Source organism: Oncorhynchus mykiss, chromosome 11 (assembly GCF_013265735.2).
Source record: "Oncorhynchus mykiss isolate Arlee chromosome 11, USDA_OmykA_1.1, whole genome shotgun sequence".
NCBI classification, from domain to species: domain Eukaryota; kingdom Metazoa; phylum Chordata; class Actinopteri; order Salmoniformes; family Salmonidae; genus Oncorhynchus; species Oncorhynchus mykiss.
This window is the reverse complement of record NC_048575.1, coordinates 76,244,316-76,267,565: the sequence shown is the minus strand read 5'-3', so window position 1 is coordinate 76,267,565 and position 23,250 is coordinate 76,244,316. Positions and strand designations below refer to the sequence as shown.

General features: G+C 43.8%; 2 protein-coding genes across 3 annotated transcripts in view; both read left to right on the top strand.

Moving 5' to 3' along the window:
• Positions 1-14,080: 14,080 nt before the first annotated feature.
• On the top strand, positions 14,081-17,142 carry LOC110536401 (interleukin-1 beta-like). Its single transcript, XM_021622166.2, has 6 exons — positions 14,081-14,216; positions 14,497-14,548; positions 14,736-14,928; positions 15,217-15,387; positions 15,727-15,863; positions 16,416-17,142. Exons 2-6 carry the CDS (start codon positions 14,516-14,518, stop codon positions 16,644-16,646), a joined length of 765 nt encoding a protein of 254 aa, XP_021477841.1. The 5' UTR covers positions 14,081-14,216; positions 14,497-14,515; the 3' UTR covers positions 16,647-17,142.
• Positions 17,143-20,607: 3,465 nt separating this feature from the next.
• ckap2l (cytoskeleton associated protein 2-like) overlaps positions 20,608-23,250 on the top strand; it is a 44,934-nt gene continuing 42,291 nt past the window's right edge. Inside the window, exons 1-3 of one of the 2 annotated variants that reach the window (XM_036936380.1) lie at positions 20,609-20,818; positions 21,510-21,576; positions 23,003-23,063. In XM_036936380.1, coding sequence (XP_036792275.1) covers positions 20,749-20,818; positions 21,510-21,576; positions 23,003-23,063 — 198 coding nt within the window. In that variant the 5' untranslated portion in view covers positions 20,609-20,748. Of the gene's footprint in view, positions 20,819-21,509; positions 21,577-23,002; positions 23,064-23,250 lie in introns of both variants that reach the window. The other variant, XM_036936381.1, reaches the window with a different exon arrangement.

Here is a 23,250-nt window from a genome sequence, read left to right as displayed (position 1 = left end):
GACATTATGCCAAACTGTCTTGAGGAACGATTCTCTCCCCCCATTTTAAAAGTCAACCCTGTGGCTGGTAGTGTGTACAGTGTCAGCTATCCCCACTGTACCCCCTCTTCCAGCAGAGTCAGCTATCCCCACTGTACCCCCTCTTCCAGCATGGTCAGCTATCTCCCCTGTACCCCCTCTTCCAGCAGAGTCAGCTATCCCCACTGTACCCCCTCTTCCAGCAGAGTCAGCTATCCCCACTGTACCCCCTCTTCCAGCAGTCAGCTATCCCCACTGTACCCCCTCTTCCAGCAGTCAGCTATCCCCACTGTACCCCCTCTTCCAGCATGGTCAGCTATTCCCACTGTACCCCCTCTTCCAGCAGAGTCAGCTATCCCCACTGTACCCCCTCTTCCAGCATGGTCAGCTATCCCCACTGTACCCCCTCTTCCAGCAGAGTCAGCTATCCCCACTGTACCCCCTCTTCCAGCAGAGTCAGCTATCCCCACTGTACCCCCTCTTCCACCATGGTCAGCTATCCCCACTGTACCCCCTCTTCCAGCAGTCAGCTATCCCCACTGTACCCCCTCTTCCAGCAGTCAGCTATCCCCACTGTACCCCCTCTTCCAGCAGAGTCAGCTATCCCCACTGTTCCAGCACTGTTCTATCCCCCCTCTTCCAGCATGGTCAGCTATCCCCACTGTACCCCCTCTTCCAGCAGAGTCAGCTATTCCCACTGTACCCCCTCTTCCAGCAGAGTCAGCTATCCCCACTGTACCCCCTCTTCCAGCAGTCAGCTATCCCCACTGTACCCCCTCTTCCAGCAGAGTCAGCTATCCCCACTGTTCCAGCACTGTTCTATCCCCCCTCTTCCAGCATGGTCAGCTATCCCCACTGTACCCCCTCTTCCAGCAGGGTCAGCTATCCCCACTGTACCCCCTCTTCCACCATGGTCAGCTATCCCCACTGTATTCCCTCTTCTAGCAGAGTCAGCTATCCCCACTGTACCCCCTCTTCCAGCAGTCAGCTATCCCCACTGTACCCCCTCTTCCAGCAGAGTCAGCTATCCCCACTGTTCCAGCACTGTTCTATCCCCCCTCTTCCAGCAGAGTCAGCTATCCCCACTGTACCCCCTCTTCCAGCAGAGTCAGCTATCCCCACTGTTCCAGCACTGTTCTATCCCCCCTCTTCCAGCAGAGTCAGCTATCCCCACTGTACCCCCTCTTCCAGCAGAGTCAGCTATCCCCACTGTACCCCCTCTTCCAGCAGAGTCAGCTATCCCCACTGTACCCCCTCTTCCAGCAGAGTCAGCTATCCCCACTGTACCCCCTCTTCCAGCAGAGTCAGCTATCCCCACTGTACCCCCTCTTCCAGCAGAGTCAGCTATCCCCACTGTACCCCCTCTTCCAGCAGAGTCAGCTATCCCCACTGTACCCCCTCTTCTAGCAGAGTCAGCTATCCCCACTGTACCCCCTTTTCCAGCAGAGTCAGCTATCCCCACTGTACCCCCTCTTCCAGCAGAGTCAGCTATCCCCACTGTACCCCCTCTTCTAGCAGAGTCAGCTATCCCCACTTACCCCCTCTTCTAGCAGAGTAAGCTATCCCAACTGTACCCCCTGTTCTAGCAGAGTCAGCTATCCCCACTGTACCCCCTTTTCCAGCAGAGTCAGCTATCCCCACTGTACCCCCTCTTCTAGCAGAGTCAGCTATCCCCACTGTACCCCCTCTTCCAGCAGAGTCAGCTATCCCCACTGTACCCCCTCTTCTAGCAGAGTCAGCTATCCCCACTGTACCCCCTCTTCCAGCATGGTCAGCTATCCCCACTGTACCCCCTCTTCCAGCAGAGTCCGCTATCCCCACTGTACCCCCTCTTCCAGCATGGTCAGCTATCCCCACTGTACCCCCTCTTCCAGCATGGTCAGCTATCCCCACTGTACCCCCTCTTCCAGCAGAGTCAGCTATCCCCACTGTACCCCCTCTTCCAGCAGAGTCAGCTATCCCCACTGTACCCCCTCTTCCAGCAGAGTCAGCTATCCCCACTGTACCCCCTCTTCCAGCAGAGTCAGCTATCCCCACTGTACCCCCTCTTCCAGCAGAGTCAGCTATCCCCACTGTACCCCCTCTTCCAGCAGAGTCAGCTATTCCCACTGTACCCCCTCTTCCAGCAGAGTCAGCTATCCCACACTGTACCCCCTCTTCCAGCAGAGTCAGCTATCCCACACTGTACCCCCTCTTCCAGCAGAATCAGCTATCCACACTGTACCCCCTCTTCCAGCAGAGTCAGCTATCCCCACTGTACCCCCTCTTCCAGCAGAGTCAGCTATCCCCACTGTACCCCCTCTTCCAGCAGAGTCAGCTATCCCCACTGTACCCCCTCTTCCAGCAGAGTCAGCTATTCCCACTGTACCCCCTCTTCCAGCAGAGTCAGCTATCCCCACTGTACCCCCTCTTCCAGCAGAGTCAGCTATCCCCACTGTACCCCCTCTTCCAGCAGAGTCAGCTATCCCCACTGTACCCCCTCTTCCAGCAGAGTCAGCTATCCCCACTGTACCCCCTCTTCCAGCAGAGTCAGCTATCCCCACTGTACCCCCTCTTCCAGCATGGTCAGCTATCCCCACTGTACCCCCTCTTCCAGCAGAGTCAGCTATCCCCACTGTACCCCCTCTTCCAGCATGGTCAGCTGACTGCAATGTCTGTGTGTTTCTGCAAAGTGTGTTCTGTGTGTGTGTGTGTGTGTGTGTGTACACACTGTAACAGAGTTAGGGACAGAGATCAAAGAAGACGACAGACATGTCAGAAGCTGTGCTGTTGGAGAGAAGGACTAGGACCATGTGGAGGAAGGGGCAGAGGTATGAGAGAGCAAAGTAGAGCGAGATGGAGCATAGAGATGATGTGACTTGGTCGTGGCGTTGGGCTCAATAGGACTGAGACAGGTCCCTGATGACCCTTTTATATGGATTAACTGTAGTTTTTCTTCTCACTTTTATATAAAAAGATAATCAGCGTTTCAGGTCGTAGCTAGGTACAGATGCCTACAGGGAGAGGTGTGTGTGTGTGTGTGTGTGTGTGCGCGTGTGTGTCCTCCGCCTTGCTGTTTCCTGGTCTGCTCTGTCTCCACTGTAAAGCCACACCACTCAGGGGAGACAGACTCAAACAAACAGAAAGAAGCACCAACAACAACCGCATGTGTCGTAACCCCCCAACCATTAACTAACGGCAACTATACAGCTAAAGACCAATCAGAACAAAGCATGTCAAAGAGGAAACTAATATATGTTATAAATATGTAATTTTACTATATTGAAAAAGAAAATGCTATTTATTAATTCCATGTGTGGTGAGAGAGGGGGAAAAGTGTCTGTTGGTTTGTATTTTTGGATATTCGTGTCAAGGTGTATAGTAGATTAGTGGTCTTTATGAGGTTCCTCAGACTTCTATGGGGAAGGTGTAAATATAAAGACAGATAGTGTTTTAGCTAGCGGCTTCTCCTTTTCCCCCAAAGATGCCAATGGATTCATCAGGGATGGACCACCAGTGTGTGTTGTAAGACAATCAATGTGATGATGGTGATGAATGTGACAGATGTGTAGGGTACATTACTATAACGGGGACAGTGAGCCCTTTCCTGCTTTCAGATGGACTGGTGAGAGGTCTTGGTCTAAGATTTTGGGGTGGAAAAACTGAAAGGTTTGTTTCTATCTGTGTGACCAAGTGACAATCGGAACAGTAACCTAATTAGAAAAATGCCTCCTGTCCTGACAAATATACATATACATATACATATATATGATTGACTATTTATTTTGCATAAAATTCAAGTTGTATATTTTTGAGATTTTTTTTTGCGTTGTAAATTTTGTTGTCTGTGTTTTATAATCTAGCGTTTTCATTGAGAATATCGTCATTATCACGATGAGATTCCTTTTAAATGTAGCAGTTTGAACGCAGTGGTTGACAGCCAGTCCAGTGCACAGTGAGTCCGTTTTACGCTTTGGTCTTCTAGACCCCATCTCATCAGTCCTAAAATCATATCTTATATTTCCCAGACCTGTCCTGCACATTTGCCCATGTATCGATCTATTGAATAACACTGTGACGTTATCATTTTACCAAGTCTATGGTAGTAGTTGTCCAAATTAACAGCATTGTTATACCAAATAATCAATTAATCTTTCCTCTCAATTTTATATGAAATGTTTTACACACAAAACAAAGCACAGTACCACTGCAGGTTCCACAAAAAGGGGACAGTCACCAAAGGGATATGTTCTCTGAAGTAATATCTTTGTGCTGGACTGGTATGGGCCAACCATCAACTCCTTTAAAACAAGTGTTCACATTGATCATGGAACCAGAACTGGGCTGGACTCTCCTGAAGGGGAATGATCAAGCACTTTTTTTTTTTTTCTACAACATTATTTTTCATTTTTAAAAGTTGGGATGTGGTGTAGTTATGAATCCAAAGGATGTGGATGAATTCTGTGGAGAAAAAAATAAATAAAAATCTATTTTTTTTTCTTTTTTTTTTTTTATAAATTGGAATGATTCAGGGTTAATATGTTATGTTGAACTGTACGCCTTGTTCAGAGCAAATGTGACTCTGAGGGGTCTAGACAGACACAGGGAATATTAAAAATGACTTCAAATATGTGTTTCCCTGTGACGTCAATGCATGATTTTAAGATTACGTCCCAATAATTCTTCTTCTTCTTTTTTTTGCACACTCGTGGATGTAACAGCATAGGATTGATGTAAACATTGGCAAAAGGGAGTTTCCACCATTTGCTAAATCCATGCAAGAGAGTACGCAAGTGCACACTTGTGGAGAATTGGGACATGTCCTATGTGACAATTGGACATAATTAAGTAGAAGGATAGGATTTGGTCTGACGTCACCTGCAGCCCATCTGATACATTTGATCATTTTGATTATATTCCAAAAGTTATATTTCTGCTGAATAAATCACATTAACATTCGAAAGTTGACGTTGTAAACTGGTGTTATCAACGGACTTTAAATATGGGGCTCGTCAAGTCATGATTACAGATTACATTGTAATGTATAGTGTGTATTGATTGGAAGAGCCAAAAATGGTCCCTGAGGAATAACTTCTACTCATCGAGTGGTAGGCTTTCCGATGAAATGTTCTTGGAGAAAAGCCTAAGAATTAGATGGCTTAGTCATTTTATACCGATTCCCTTCAACCAATAAATTGCGAGGAAGGCATGATGGACTAAAATGTATGATGTAGAGCTGTATGATGGAGAGCTACCCTCCTGTAGGTTTTCAATCCAAACTTAATCTAGCACACCTGATTTCATAATTTCTGGATGATTAATTAATTTGGTTAGTTAGAACTGGGGTTGGAGAGAACCAACAGAAGGGTATCTCTCCAGTAACAGGGTTGGAGTGAAAACCTACAGGACAGTAGCTCTCCAGGAACAGGGTTGGGGTGGAAACCTACAGGACAGTAGCTCTCCAGGAACCGGGTTGGAGTGAAAACCTACAGGACAGTAGCTCTCCAGTAACCGGGTTGGAGAGCTCTACCCCAGAGTGATACTGTCATCTGTTTAAACTGAGTAATGGTCATGAGTTGTATCGCATAAATTCCCCTGCAGGGTTCTAACTTTCTAGGAACTCTGTGAAATTACCTTTGCACGCAATATCATCTGGGACGTATTCATTACGCTGATTCTGTTGCACAACATTTCTTCTATGGAAGCTAATGGAACAAAACTGTGAGGGACCTAGCTGAATTTGTCCAATAGAAACTCTTGTTTGGACTAATGATTTCACCCCTATAGTGGCCCTTACTTCAATTCTAATGACTTTTCAATATCACCTGGGATAACAGGAAACAACAGAACTCTTAAGGTTGTGTCCTAACTACAACGTAAAAAAAAAAAAAAAATCAGTTATGCATTAATATCAATGGGCCAGTTTATCAGACAGATTTAGGGCTCTGTTCAATCTGTAACGCTGAAGCGTTACAGATTCCACCATAGAAATGTAAAGGTCATTTTAAATTCAGCCGCCATACAGTGCATTCGTAAAGTATTGATTGATTACATTTTATTTTTTCCTCATCAATCTACACACAATACCCCATAATGAAATCAGACCCTTTACTCAGTACTTTGTTGAAGCACCTTTGGCAGTGATTACAGGCTTGATTGAGTCTTCTTGGGTATGACGCTACAAGCTTGGCACACCTGTATTTGGGGAGTTCCTCCCGTTCTTCTCTGCAGAACCTCTCAAGCTCTGTCAGGTTGGATGGGGAGCGTCGCTGCACAGCTATTTTCGGGTCTCTCCAGAGATGTTTGTTCGGGTTCAAGTTTGGACTCTAGCTAGGCCACTCAAGGACATTCAAAGACTTGTCCCGAAGCAACTCCTGCGTTTTCTTGGCTGTGAGCTTGGGTTGTTGTCCTGTTGGAAGGTGAACCTTCGCCCCAGTCTGAGGTCCTGAGCGCTCTAGAGCAGGTTTTCATCAAGGATCTCTCTCTGTACTTTGCTCCGTTTTATCTTTCCCTTGAACCTGACTAGTCTCCCAGTCCCTGCTGCTGAAAAACATCCCCACAGCATGATGCTGCCACCACCATGGTTCACCATAGGGATGGTGCCAGGTTTCATCCAGATGTGAAACTTGGCATTCAGTTCAATCTTGGTTTCATCAGACCAGAAAATATTGTCTTTAGGTGCCTTTTGTCAAACTCCAAGCGAGCTGTCATGTGCCTTTTTACTGAAGAGTGGTTTCTGTCTGGCCACTCTACCATAAAGGCCTGATTGTTAGAGTACTGCAGAGATGGTTGTCCTCCTGTAATGTTTTCCCATCTCCACAGAGGAACTCTGGAGCTCTGTCAGAGTGACCATCGGGTACTTGGTCATCTTCTTAACCAAGACCCTTCTCACCTGATTTCTCAGTTCGGCCAGCTCTAAGAAGAGTCTTGGTGGTTCCAAAATTCTTCCATTTAACAATGATGGAGGCCACTGTGTTCTTGGGGACCTTCAATGCTGCAGACATTTGTTGTTACCCTTCCCCAGATCTGTGCCTCGACACAATCCTGTCTCTGAGCTCTACAGACAATTCCTTTGACCTCATGGCTTGGTTTTTGCTCTGACATGCACCGTCAACTGTGGGACCTTATATAGACAGATGTGTGGCTTTCCAAATCATGTCCAATCAACTGAATTTACCACAGGTGGACTCCTAATCAAGTTGTAGAAACATCTCAAGGATGATCAATGGAAACAGGATGCACCTGAGCTCAATTTCGATTCTCATAGCAAAGTGTCTGAATACTTATTTCTGTTTTTAATTTTTAATACATTTGCAAACATTTTGAAAACCCTGTTTTTGCTTTGTCATTATGGGGTATTGGGTGTAGATTGAGGGGGAAAATGTATTTGATCCATTTTAGAATAAAGCTGTAACGTAATGAAAAAGAGGTAAAAGAGTCTGAATACTTTCCGAATGCCCTGTACATTAATTTAAAGTCAAACTATATGTAGCAACTAAAAATTCTAGTTTTAAGTTAGGATTCACCCCTTAGAAAAAAAAGGGACAAACCCTTTTTACCCTCTGTAGTAGAACTAGTTATTGTTCCGGGTAGAACCCTTCCACCTACAGAACCCTTTTAGAGTGTAGCCAGCCAGTACTCTCATCTGTTGTGGACTTTAAATCAAACCCTTTTAGAGTGTAGCCAGCCAGTACTCTCATCTGTTGTGGACTTTAAAAATGTTTGTCACTCTCAAGACGTCTTTTACCTTCACGCACTCCACCAGAAAATACTCTATATTCTTTTCATTCCAGGTCTTTACAGATCCTCCCGTCTCCCTTCAGAAAGCAGATCAACCGTGGATTGTTTTAGTTTTCTATCTATCTGGGACTGTAGAGATTGCTATGGCATGTGTCCTAAATGGTACCGTGTTCCCTATATAGTGTGCTACTTTTGACAAGTGCCCTCTGGGAATGGGGTGCCATTGCGGACGCAACACATGTGTCCTCAAGACTCTTGTTAATGTACCTGTTGACTTGTGTCCAGTCCACCCCTAACCTGACCCCATATCAAAGTGTACATGGTTTGGGTTCAGTATGCGCATTGAGTCTCTGGTCGCTTAACACTGTCAGTAATCGCGGTAAAGCAATCGTTATCATTATTGTCTTTATTTATGGGAGCAGAGAGCCGATGGGGTGACTTGTTTATGAATTGGCTGAAACATGTAGTCTGGTCCCCGGTCTGTTTGTGCTTTCATGTCAACTCCTTGTCCCGCTAATGTTTGATATGACAAGTAATTAACCTGTTAGCACAAATAAATCTGGGGCCAGGTTATAAAAACATGCATAAGTCCTCTGTTTTATCTGGTGGGCTTTAATGTAAATAATAATGTGTACATATTGTTTTATAATTACTGTCTTAGCGTATTTTGAAGATGAAGAATGTTAATAAACCTGATTTTATTTTTCTGGTTTGACTTTTTATTTGGTCCTGATTTCTTCTCAAATGACTACGATCGAAAGTGTGTATTCTTTACTTTTAAAGTTACGTAGCGTAAAATCAACGTCAATTTCTGGTTGATATTTAATCGACTTGTAAACGTTTGTTTTTCGGTCCTGCTTTCTGTTCAGTTGTCTCATCAAAAGCCTTTACTTTTCATTTTAGCATGTTTTAATGATACACTGTGAGTATGAACCCCCCCCCTAATGTTTGAATTACACACTATGAATATGAACCTGCTTGGCCAATTGATGAGGAATGATGTCATGAGTTGTATCATACATGGTATGTGACATGGGCTAAAGCCATTCAGATTTTAAAAAGAATATTACACTTACGAACACGCTATGCAGACACATCGCCTGACACAACTTCTTCAAACATGAATGAGGTGTCATTGTGTGACAATCTGTGGTCTCTTTTTGAGTATTCTTTTTTTCTGTTGTCAGAAATGGCATGGCCTGTAAACCGATACCATGTGTGTAAATCAGGAAGTGAAATTCAAAGATTAAGAGCTGAAGTGTGGTAGTGCCTGTCAAATATCATCTTGAGAAATACTTGACATGTTTCCAAAGATGTTGCATCACTGGGAATTCTGTTCCTTGTTCGGTTCTGGGATATCCATAACAACAAAGACCCAGTCTGAATCCAAAATGGCACCCTATTCCCTAAATAGTGTTCTACTTTTAAAGGAGGTGGGGAAATAATAGATTAAGTTCATTGTGACTTCACAATATGACGAGCCGAGATGATAAAAGGAACTATCTCACATCTGAAAGTCCTCGGAATGTAAGCAGGCTTGACATCACAGAATATTTTGATTGACGATATTAAGAAATTATAGAATAGAATCAAAACTTCTTTCATTTCACCCGAGGAAACAACATGCTCACTCTCCATTTAGCTCTATGACCTCGGACGTCTTCAGTAATGAAGTTTCATTTCCGAGGCCTTTAGGAAGAAAGGTCGTGATTTAAACATTCAGTAGATGCAGTGGTGTAGTGCAATTTGTATTTTTTAAATGATGTCAATTTCTCAATCAAAGATTGTACCGACAGATGTAGCCTATTGAATATTGTGGAATAGGCCCACATACAGTGGGGCAAAAAAGTACTCAGTCAGCCACCAATTGTGCAAGTTCTGCCACTTAAAAATATGAGAGAGGCCTGTAATTTTCATCATAGGTACACTTCAACTATGACAGACAAAATGAGGGAAAAAAATCCAGAAAATCACATTGTAGGATTTTTAATGAATTTATTTGCAAATTATGGTGGAAAATAAGTATTTGGTCACCTACAAACAAGCAAGATTTCTGTCTCTCACAGACCTGTAACAACTTCTTTAAGAGGCTCCTCTGTCCTCCACTCGTTACCTGTATTAATGGCACCTGTTTGAACTTGTTATCAGTATAAAAGACACCTGTCCACAACCTCAAACAGTCACACTCCAAACTCCACTATGGCCAAGACCAACGAGCTGTCAAAGGACACCAGAAACAAAATTGTAGACCTGCACCAGGCTGGGAAGACTGAATCTGCAATAGGTAAGCAGCTTGGTTTGAAGAAATCAACTGTGGGAGCAATTATTAGGAAATGAAAGACATACAATACTAATAATCTCCCTCGATCTGGGTCTCCACGCAAGATCTCACCCCGTGGGGTCAAAATGATCACAAGAACGGTGAGCAAAAATCCCATAACCACACGGGGGGACCTAGTGAATGACCTGCAGAGAGCTGGGAGCAAAGTAACAAAGCCTACCATCAGTAACACACTACGCCGCCAGGGACTCAAATCCCGCAGTGCCAGACGTGTCCAGGCCCGTCTGAAGTTTGCTAGAGAGCATTTGGATGATCCAGAAGAAGATTGGGAGAATGTCATATGGTCAGATGAAACCAAAATTTAACTTTTTGTTAAAAACTCAACTCGTCGTGTTTGGAGGACAAAGAATGCTGAGTTGCATCCAAAGGACACCATACCTACTGTGAAGCATGGGGGTGGAAACATCATGCTTTGGGGATGTTTTTCTGCAAAGGGACCAGGACGACTGATCCGTGTAAAGGAAAGAATGAATGGGGCCCCATAGAAAATCTTTGGAGGGAGTTGAATGTCCGTGTTTCCCAGCAACAGCCCCAAAACATCACTGCTCTAGAGGAGATCTGCATGGAGGAATGGGCCAAAATACCAGCAACAGTGTGTGAAAACCTTGTGAAGACATACAGAAAACGTTTGACCTCTGTCATTGCCAACAAAGGGTATATAACAAAGTATTGAGAAACTTTTGTTATTGGCCAAATACTTATTTTCCACCATAATTTGCAAATAAATTCATTAAAAATCCCACAATGTGATTTTTCTGGATTTTTCTGTCATAGTTGAAGTGTACCTATGATGAAAATTACAGGCCTCTCTCATCTTTTTAAGTGGGAGAACTTGCACAATTGGTGGCTGACTAAATACTTTTTTGCCCCACTGTACATTGTCAGAAGGACATTTTTCTATTTTTGAATACCCTCAAAAACCAAAATAGGAATACCTAATTTCAAAATAAGCCATCGCTGTCGATCATGAATGATAATATCAGAAAGTGAAATTCCGATGTTAAGAGCGAAAGCAGGGTAGTCAAGTATCATCTTGAGAAATCCTTGACGTGTTCCCACACGTTGCATCACTGGGAATTCCGTTGCTGATCCGGTTCTGTAAGATCCATAACAGCGAAAGACCCAGGATGCGTCCGAAATGGAGCCCTATTCCCTACGTAGTGAACAAATGTTTTATTTGACCAGGGTTCATATTCCCCTATAGGCCCAGGTCAAAAGTAGCGTGTTGTACAGGGAATAGGATTGGCATTTCAGACACACCCCAGATATACATTGGGATGGTTCTGGGATGTAGTCAACATTCTAATGCCATGTGTTTCACCCAGTTTACAGGGCTGATTAGGATTGATTTACTGTTACACCACTTTTTTTTATTCAGAGTACAGTAGTTATTCTTTCCAGGTGAAACTTTATTGAGCCAAACACAATATACTAGAATAATACTTGTTTTGTGGTATGTTATTGAACATACTGACCGGATATTAAGCATAGCTCCATAGGGAGCCTACATATTATAGACATAGTCCTGATATTTTAGTGAATTGGGGAGATTCCCCTGAACGAGTCTTAACAATGTCTAACACCTTTTTGGCAAGGGTAAAGGCTAATATAGTAGTAGGAAGTTGGACACAGTCCAAGAGTCTGCCCGTCTGTACTGGAAATCTATCCAGCTGGCAGATTCTAGACTCTCGTGACATCACACAGGAAGTGAGGAAATAATGTAGTCAGTTCCTTGTTATTTCACAATATGGTGAGGAATTTTCTCACATCTGAAAGTCCATGAAATGTAAGCAGGCGTCGCAGAATATTTGATTGACAATATTAGGAAATTAAAGAATAGAACCAAAATGTTGATGTCAAAGGGAAACATAGAAACTCAGACATCTTTAGAAATGGTTGAAGTTTAGTTTCCTAGGACTTTAGGAAAAAAGGTAATGATTAAAACACAGTATATTGTATTAGCACTTACATTTGCATTATATGACATTTCAGTCATTTAGCAGAGGCTCTTATCCAGAGCGACTGACAGTCAGTGCATTCATCTAAGTTTAGTAGGAAAAAACAACCACATATGATATTACAGTCATTTCCAGTGTAGACCCGTCCAGTAGCGGATTTAGGTATAGGTGACATGGGCAGCCGCCCAGGTCGGCATCTTGCCGGGGGCGACACTGGGTGCCCGCACAAAAACATTTGGAACAGTGACATTGGCGCGATCGGTTTTCTATCGCTCATTTGCAGGTCACGTCAATGATATCATGTCACAGTGTGGGACTGTGGGTCAGTTAACCTTGTCGAAGTGGGCGCCCTGATTCGAGTTTGTGAGCTAGGCAGGTTACTGCCTGGGAAGGTCTCCCACTCAGAAGTACGAGATGGGGAGGGGGGCGGGGGTAGGTTGACCTCAGGTCTCCTCACTGGAAGTCCGAGGTAGGGGGGCGGGGGTAGGTTGACCTCAGGTCTCCCACTCAGAAGTACGAGATGGGGAGGGGGGCGGGGGTAGGTTGACCTCAGGTCTCCTCACTGGAAGTCCGAGGTAGGGGGGCGGGGGTAGGTTGACCTCAGGTCTCCCACTCAGAAGTACGAGATGGGGAGGGAGGCGGGGGTAGGTTGACCTCAGGTCTCCTCACTGGAAGTCCGAGGTAGGGGGGCGGGGGTAGGTTGACCTCAGGTCTCCCCACTGCAAGCCTGAGGTAGCGGGGTGGGGATAGGTTGACCTCAGGTCTCCTCACTGGAAGTCCGGGGTAGGGGGGCGGGGGTAGGTTGACCGCAGGTCTCCCCACTGCAAGCCTGAGGTAGCGGGGTGGGGATAGGTTGACCTCAGGTCTCCACACTGGAAGTCCGGGGTAGGGGGGCGGGGGTAGGTTGACCTCAGGTCTCCCCACTGCAAGCCTGAGGTAGCGGGGTGGGGGTAGGTTGACCTCAGGTCTCCACACTGGAAGCCCGAGGTAGGGGGGCGGGGGTAGGTTGACCTCAGGTCTCCACACTGGAAGTCCGGGGTAGGGGGGCGGGTGAATCTATCAAATAGCGAGCCTCTAACTTTGTCCAGTACTAATGGAATTAGTCAAATCTGTCACACTACGAAATGCTACCAAATAAACCACAATTCATTCATAATACTCTGAATATATAGTTTCACAGACATATTGTTGCATTTTTTTCTGGTTTGTGTGAAATGGTTAAGAATAATATAAATCCAGTCTGCACACCACCAAGGTGAATTGGCTTAGTCATGACTCTTGGTTAACAGTGTTGTGGGATGAGTAATGTATTGATGCTCGAGTGCCAATATCAACACACATTTGTTTCTATTTGTCTTTGTTACTTCTTTTTTTCTTGTCTTATTTTTGTACATATTTTTATATTTATATAGTTTTAAATGTTATGATTTATTTATTTGTGTTGTTCCAAATGTCTGAATAAAATGAAGGTTAGTGCAGAACGATGCTTTTCTATTTTGGTAGGAGGAGGGGGGGGGGGGGTTGAAGGGGAGGGTCATCCAGGGAGCCATACAAGCTAGAACTGCCACTGAAAACCGTCTTAGAAAATAGCCCTTCTAAGAAAATAGCCGTTATCAACACTTTAAACGCATAATGAATGAGAAGTCCTTTAGAAAAGGAAGTTATGCAAAGTATATTATAATACAGACATGTACATTTGTCTAATCGTAACTAATGTTACGTAGTGTTGACATTAACAATATTTAATATTTTGTTCATCCAGTAATATTGAGATCTGAAATACAATTTCTCAGGGAATCCTGGCCAAGAACAGCATGAAAACACAACATCAATTCTTTGAATGAAGTAAATTGGCAATATTACAAAACAATTACACCCCATCCCCCCATCCTGTTGGGTGTGAGTCCAGTATTTCATCACCAAAGTCATTAAAAAATACCTTGTCACTCATTGGTCTGGTGAGACTAAACCATTGTCCTTCCTCCCGTGTGCGTAGAGGGGAATTTCTGGAGAGTGTGCCCAGGATGTATATAAGACATACAGGTTACCACATGTAGTCAGAAAACATTGGTTCAGAGAACAAGTTGGGACTCACAACAAGGACCAAGGACTAGAAACAAGACGTTAGTACCTACTATCTACAAACTACAAAACAGCCAACTACAAACCTATTCATCCAGGTAAATGAAATGTAGAGTCTGTTTTTATTCACATTGGCAACCATAAACTTACTCTTACTGTACGACTGACCATGTATTATGTTGTTGATCTGTTGTGGCAGTCTTTATTTCTATATAGTGTTTAGTAAAAACGTTTTATTTAGGACTAACTATATTGATTGCCTGTTTACACCAGATCTCTGAATGTGTTTCCAGATCTTGGCCATCTTTAAGCAACTGACTAAGCATGATACAATCTATGATGGACAGGAGTTTTAAAATATCTGTTTTTATTTTCCAGATCTAACTACAAAGACAATATGGAATTTGAGTCAAACTGCAGTCTAATGAAGGTGAGTCCCAACTTAGACATGATGATAAGACAGACCTACAATATTCAGGCATGACAGACATTCAAATGTTATTCTACAGTAAATGTTAAAACAGAAGAAAGGAAAAAAACAGACCAACCACAATTCTCCATACACTGATGCAACAATGTTGGATGAATGTTGAATCGACTTTCTCTGTCCTGGTCAGAACACCTCTGCCAGTGTAGCATGGAGCTCCAAACTGCCTCAGGGTCTGGATGTGGAGATATCCCATCACCCCATCACCCTGCGCTGTGTGGCCAACCTCATCATCGCCATGGAGAGGCTAAATGGTGGCAAGGGGTTTACCCTGGGAAGAGATGAGGGCCTGTTAAATTTCTTGCTAGAGAGCGCAGTGGAAGGTAGGTCAAAGATCACTGGACTGGATTAGAGGAGCCCCTTCGGGGCTAGCCTGGCCCCATGTCTGATTGTACTGTCTTGCTTCTGATGACAATGACCATAGGAGTTGACAAGACAGCACAAACAGAACGGGGTATTTTCAATGTGTACCACTATAATACCATTAGCTATCACCACTGGGCTATGTTCCAATGTTCACACTATAGAATACCACTTAGAATGCATGCCCAACACATCGCTTAATTCTAACTGCTTTCTCCTCTCTCTCCCCCCCTCATCAAAACATATAGTGTTGGAGTTGGAGTCGGCGCGCACTGAAGCCAGCAGCAGAGCTGCTTTCAGCAGTAAAGGAGAGTACGAGTGTAGTGTCACTGACTCTGAGAATAAGTGCTGGGTGCTCAACGAAGGGTCTATGGAGCTGCATGCCATAATGCTGCAGGGAGGCAGCAGCTACCATAAAGGTATGTTAACAACCAAGGCTCAGTCCCAATTTGCATTTGTCTTAACATAGTCTTAACATAGTGCGTTACATTTTGCCAAAGACTTTTGAGTGTGTTCTTTGGCGACCATAGATCATTAAATTAATGAAATTACAATTTGCCTTGGGGCACTAAGCAGTGGCACTTCCTATGAATCTGAAATAATTGGAAAGGTTAGGTACATATGAGCAATATGAGATTCAGTGGAGAGGTTAAAACCAACCCCACCCTGAGACTGACAGATAGGTAGCGTACTTAGTTCACAGTTGAGTTCTGATGAATGATGCTGACTGACTCTCTTCTCCTTTCCTCTGTCCTCAGTGCATTTGAACCTGTCTACGTACATCACGCCTGTCCCCAGTGAGACTAAAGCAAGACCTGTAGCCCTGGGCATCAAGGGATCCAACCTCTACCTATCCTGCATCACATCAGAAGGCACGCCCACCCTGCACCTAGAGGTAAATAGCACTACTACTGCTGAATATATTGTCATTCAGTATTTATAGATAGGATAATTGTCTGTTGAGGCTGGAGTTGTTTGAGTCAGACCTGGACCGCATCATGCACCACGTAGAGATGGCAATGGAGATGGTGCCTGAGCTGAAGAATGCTGACATCATCAACATTGTGTCTGAATCATATGTAGAATGTAAAAGGTTGAGTTGCAGTGTAATTAAAAGAAACTGCCAGAGAGACCAAGAGAGACCGACCCTGGTGAAATGTGACTGGGAATGGGATACAGCGAGGATGACTATTAATTAGTCCTGGAGAGTGACAGTGTGTCGGCTTGTTCCAACCAATGATGTGTTGATTATATAAGTCATTGGTTCCAACAGCCACAAACTCAAACCAATAGCCAGAGTAACATTTCTATCCACCCCTGGTGTATGACATTTGACCCCTGGTGTATGACATTTGACCCCTGGTGTATGACATTTGACCTTTAAGTCAGTTTTGAGTCTGCCATTGATTTGAAACCCCTGACCATCTATCTCTATCTCTCTCTCCAGGAGGTGGCAGACAAGGAGCAGCTGAAGTCCATCAACCATGAGAGCGACATGGTACGCTTCCTCTTCTACAAACAGGACACCGGAGTTGACATCAGTACCCTGGAGTCTGCCCATTACAGGAACTGGTTCATCAGCACGGCCCTACAGCAGGACAACACCAAGATGGTGAACATGTGCCAGAGGGCAACCCTCAACCGCAACACCACATTCACTGTCCAGCGCCACAACTAAGGTGGGTGCCGAAACGGACACCACAGATCTCTCATAGAGATCCTATATAATTCAATGTTCTTTTTATGTGGTCAGGAATGAATTGTCACTTTCTGTATGTCTAAAGATTAGGTGTATGTTTGTAAGACACAATAACTTCTTCAGGTTGTATGTATGTATGTATGTGTGTACTACTAGAGCAATTCACCATTGTGGTGTATTGACTTGGTCAAATTTTACCACAAGATGGCGCCGTTGAGTCAGATTGTTGCAAGCGCCCATGATATTTATTGTACCGTATTTATTGCTGAAAGCCAAAATGAACGTATTGCTTACTGTAATTACATTTCTACTAATCATAATATTGTTCTACTATTTATTAATGTATTTATATTTCAGTGATTATACTTATTTATGATTGTATTTATTTGTCAATATGTTGATGTTGCACTTATTCATTGATGCATGCAAACATTTTGAATTGTCCTACATATGTGCTCTTTTGAATAAATATTCAAATGGAAATTGATGTTCTCTGTCATCGATTATTATGGTTGGCTACTGTAATAACATGGTTATTGGAAGAACAATGTAAAGAATCAGACAACATCCATCAAATACCAGAACCACAACAAGAACAAATATGAGAGGTTTATACCAGTAATAATATCAGTGGTGTAAAGTTAAACTACTTTAAAGTACTACTTAAGGAGTTTTCTGGGGTATCTGTACTTCAGTACTTATATTTTTGACAACTTTTCCTTTTACTTCAATACATTCCTAACGAAAATACTGTACTTTTTTACTCCATACATTTTCCCTGACACCCAAAAGTACTTGTTACATTTTGAAAACTTAGCAGGACTGGAAAATGGTCCAATTCACTTACTTATCAAGAGAACATCCAGGCTCTTAAACATCCTAATGTTGAGATGGAATTGTTCATCAGTAAAGCAGAAGCCAAGGGATTAGTAAGAACAGAGGTTACAAATGAGTGGCAAGAGTTGTGGATCAGGAAGTAAGGGAAGACACCTGTATAAGATCCAGGAAAAGGTGGAGGCAGGGAGTCCTCAAGCCAAGAGAGAATGGAGGAAAGTGTAGGTACAAGGCTGAGACTGGGACACACAAGGCTGAGACTGGGACACACAAGGCTGAGACTGGGACACACAAGGCTGAGACTGGGACACACAAGGCTGAGACTGGGACACACAAGGCTGAGACTGGGACACACAAGGCTGAAACTGGGACACACAAGGCTGAGACTGGGACACACAAGGCTGAGACTGGGACACACAAGGCTGAGACTGGGACACTCAAGGCTGAGACTGGGACACACAAGGCTCAATAGTAAGTTGAAAGTGGTGGGGGAACATGATCATCGTCACACCTCTCAGATGGAGACAGTGGAACATGTTATATTTCAGTGCCAGAAATACATGAGACAAAGGGAGCGGTTGTAATTAGATTTGAGGAGTAATGAGGTTGAATCAAATCAAAATCAAATCAAATCAAATTTTATTTGTCACATACACATGGTTAGCAGATGTTAGTGCGAGTGTAGCGAAATGCTTGTGCTTCTAGTTCCGACAATGCAGTAATAACAAGTAATCTAACTAACAATTCCAAAACTACTGTCTTGTACACAGTGTAAGGGGATAAAGAATATGTACATAAGGATATATGAATGAGTGATGGTACAGAGCAGCATAGGCAAGATACAGTAGATGGTATCGAGTACAGTATATACATATGAGATGAGTATGTAAACAAAGTGGCATAGTATAGTATAAAGTGGCTAGTGATACATGTATTACATAAGGATACCGTCGATGATATAGAGTACAGTATATACGTATGCATATGAGATGAATAATGTAGGGTAAGTAACATTTATATAAGGTAGCATTGTTTAAAGTGGCTAGTGATATATTTACGTCATTTCCCATCAATTCCCATTATTAAAGTGGCTGGAGTTGAGTCAGTGTCAGTGTTAGTGGTGGCTGTTTAACAGTCTGATGGCCTTGAGATAGAAGCTGTTTTTCAGTCTCTCGGTCCCAGCTTTGATGCACCTGTACTGACCTCGCCTTCTGGATGATAGCGGGGTGAACAGGCAGTGGCTCGGGTGGTTGATGTCCTTGATGATCTTTATGGCCTTCCTGTGACATCGGGTGGTGTAGGTGTCCTGGAGGGCAGGTAGTTTGCCCCCGGTGATGCGTTGTGCAGACCTCACTACCCTCTGGAGAGCCTTACGGTTGAGGGCGGTGCAGTTGCCATACCAGGCGGTGATACAGCCCGCCAGGATGCTCTCGATTGTGCATCTGTAGAAGTTTGTGAGTGCTTTTGGTGACAAGCCGAATTTCTTCAGCCTCCTGAGGTTGAAGAGGCGCTGCTGCGCCTTCTTCACGATGCTGTCTGTGTGAGTGGACCAATTCAGTTTGTCTGTGATGTGTATGCCGAGGAACTTAAAACTTGCTACCCTCTCCACTACTGTTCCATCGATGTGGATAGGGGGGTGTTCCCTCTGCTGTTTCCTGAAGTCCACAATCATCTCCTTAGTTTTGTTGACGTTGAGTGTGAGGTTATTTTCCTGACACCACACTCCGAGGGCCCTCACCTCCTCCCTGTAGGCCGTCTCATCGTTGTTGGTAATCAAGCCTACCACTGTTGTGTCGCCCGCAAACTTGATGATTGAGTTGGAGGCGTGCGTGGCCACGCAGTCGTGGGTGAACAGGGAGTACAGGAGAGGGCTCAGAACGCACCCTTGTGGGGCCCCAGTGTTGAGGATCAGCGGGGAGGAGATGTTGTTGCCTACCCTCACCACCTGGGGGCGGCCCGTCAGGAAGTCCAGTACCCAGTTGCACAGGGCGGGGTCGAGACCCAGGGTCTCGAGCTTGATGACGAGCTTGGAGGGTACTATGGTGTTGAATGCCGAGCTGTAGTCGATGAACAGCATTCTCACATAGGTATTCCTCTTGTCCAGATGGGTTAGGGCAGTGTGCAGTGTGTTTGAGATTGCATCGTCTGTGGACCTATTTGGGCGGTAAGCAAATTGGAGTGGGTCTAGGGTGTCAGGTAGGGTGGAGGTGATATGGTCCTTGACTAGTCTCTCAAAGCACTTCATGATGACGGATGTGAGTGCTACGGGGCGGTAGTCGTTTAGCTCAGTTACCTTAGCTTTCTTGGGAACAGGAACAATGGTGGCCCTCTTGAAGCATGTGGGAACAGCAGACTGGTATAGGGATTGATTGAATATGTCCATAAACACACCGGCCAGCTGGTCTGCGCATGCTCTGAGGGCGCGGCTGGGGATGCCGTCTGGGCCTGCAGCCTTGCGAGGGTTAACACGTTTAAATGTCTTACTCACCTCGGCTGCAGTGAAGGAGAGACCGCATGTTTTCGTTGCAGGCCGTGTCAGTGGCACTGTATTGTCCTCAAAGCGGGCAAAAAAGTTATTTAGTCTGCCTGGGAGCAAGACATCCTGGTCCGTGACTGGGCTGGATTTCTTCCTGTAGTCCGTGATTGACTGTAGACCCTGCCACATGCCTCTTGTGTCTGAGCCGTTGAATTGAGATTCTACTTTGTCTCTGTACTGGCGCTTAGCTTGTTTGATAGCCTTGCGGAGCCTGGATTAAGTGAACTGCTGGGGAAATCTTCAGGGGATGATTTGAAATCCTACCCAATAATCTCGTCTCCCTAACGAAACTAAATACATAATTAAAAACTACATCACCTAAAGATTTCCCCAAAAATGCACTTAATCCTGGCTCTTCAACCCCACTACTCCTCAAATCTAATAACAATTGCTCCCTTTGTCTCATATTTCTGGCACTAAAATAGAACATGTTCCACATGTTCCATCATCTCCTCCTGACAATGATCACACCTCCCAGTCAGATGTTCCCCACCCCTTTCAATGTTACCATCCATATAAAACCTACAGAATTAAAAGAAGCATTGGAGTAGCTGTCTGATTGGGCGTGGTTTTTTTTCAAATATTTGAACGAGCCAATGGGAGAAGAGTGGCGTTGCCCCGGCAATTTCAAAACAGACCACGAAATAGATGAAGTCGGTTTGTTTATGTTAGCTCGCTAGCAAACCATAACTTGTATTCCACTAAAATAACATGTCTCAAGTGACTAGATTACAAATAGCAATGGACGCGGAAGAAATTGTTGCCCAACTTAACAGAAAAGGTATGGTGTAGCTAACGTTAACTAATATTCCGCTAGCTCTATTATTTGCTTGCTAACAATGCCTGCTAGCTTGTTAGCAGGCTTCTTCAGCTAACTAACTATAGTTGTCGTTAAGTCATAATATAATGTAAACAATACGTTTTTATCATTCGTACAGTGGAAAAACTAGATATAGGCTAGGGTACACACTAACGTTAGTTTAGTTCAGAGGAAACTATTGGAGTCTTTTGGCGGCAGGGTAGCCTAGTGGTTAGAGCGTTGAACTAGTAACCGGAAGGTTGCGAGTTCAAACCCCCGAGCTGACAAGGTACAAATCTGTCGTTCTGCCCCTGAACAGGCAGTTAACCCACTGTTCCCAGGCCGTCATTGAAAATAAGAATTTGTTCTTAACTGACTTGCCTGGTTAAATAAAGGTAAAATAAATAAAAAATAAACATTGGGCTGTCTTATTGACTCCCTAAACGAGTAACGTTAGCGTAACTAGCTAGAACCATCACCTGTTAGAACAACAATGTTGCAGCTAGGGCTAGCTGTCTGACGTTAGCCAGCTAATTTAATGGTAATGTTAACTATGTTAACTATTGACCAAATAGTGGTAATGTTAATTAGCTAGCTATCTTTACCACCATTGACCAAATAGTGGAGGAGTAAATGTAGGGTTTGTTTTAAAGTTGCTTCTTGTCTTTCACAGAATTGCGCAAGCAGCAGTTGATAGAGTACTTAGCAGCAAAAGGAAGACTGAAGCCACCAAACCCAAAGTAAGAAATCATCATGGCTTGACGGCTATCTTCTTGGCCATTATATAGCCTATATAAGATGATTCATTCATTCAAGGTTTATACAAATGTCTATATGTTTATACAAAATCAGTCAAACAAACAATAGTCCAAACCCCATGTCTCTACCATATATGGTTTAAAAGTTGCCTAAGATTTACTCTGAGAATTTAGCGTTAATGGAATTGTTATGATCAAAATCTGGTCATTGCTCCGCGGCAGCCGCTAACTACGAACGTCAAACTGACAAACTATCTAGTGGCTGCATGTTCGTGAGTGAAAACATGGCATTTTTCAAAATTAAATCCGCTGAATAGAAAACTGAATAGCTTTGTAAATAAATAATTAACCCTAACAGACTGAATTGCAATATCCACCCTCCGCGAAGACAATCGGTTATTGTTTGCATTGTATATTATTATTATTATTATTCTGTGGATTTTATATGGCGGTTGGTAACCAACTTTAAACTGCATTACTGCCACCAACTGGACTGGGGCGTGGATCAGAGACAGCGAAGGTCTAAATCCAACCCAATAATCTTCCCCCCCTTAGGAAACAAAATACATAATTAAATACTTCATCCCCAGAAGATTTCCCCAGCAGTTCACTTAATCCAGGCTATTCAACACCCATTACTCCTCAAATCTAATAACAACTACTCCCTTTGTCTCATGTATTTTTGGCACTTAAATATAACATGTTCCACTGTCTCCATCTGAGAGGTTTGACGATGATCATGTTCCCCCACCACTTTCAACTTACTATTGAGCCTTGTGTGTCCCAGTCTCAGCCTTGTACCTACACTTTCCTCCCTTCTCTCTTGGCCTGAGGACTCCCTGCCTCCACCTTTTCCTGGATCTTATACAGGTGTCTTCCCTTACTTCCTGTTCCACAACTCTTGCCACTCATTTGTAACCTCTGTTCTTACGAATCCCTTGGCTTCTGCTTTACTGAAATGATGAAAGCCAAGGATCTGGAGGTGAATCATCTCCAAATGATACCATCTCACAACACCTTAAATGAAAGGGATACAACCAAGAGAGGCGCAGTTTAAACTAGTAACGGTCACAGCAAATGAACGTTCTTATTTCATCAACACTGTCAAGTACTAGTATGTTAACGTTGTTCTCTACAATTTGGGACATCGGCTGATGTAAAAGGAGAAAAAAAGGTCTTGATAAATAAATGTAATTAATTAGATGTCATTTATGACATCAGGCAACGAGAATGACGTTTTCACATTCATTTTGGTGCTCCCTCTTGAATTGCCCTGTTTTTCTATGCATGGTATTGTATTGTAGCGAGTGAAAGCCCTACGGTATTAACTAGTTGCAATATTTCAGCTTGACATGTTTTATCCGTAGTCTTTTGTAAATAATGTCCTATCACACATGACTGATTTCAGACCTTATCTTCGAGATGCCGTTAAAGCAAAGCAGATCACCGTGTCTACCGTGAAGGATGATGTAAGTATTGTAGCCAATCACTTTCCTCTCCTTGACACCATCTCTCGCAAAGCAAACCTGTCAGTTTGCTCACTATCAGTTATATAGTGAGGCTTGAATTATAGTAGGTACCGTGTGGCTCAGATGATTGAGCACGGCGCTTGCAATGTCAGGTTTGTGGTTTTGATTCCTACGAGGTACCAGTATG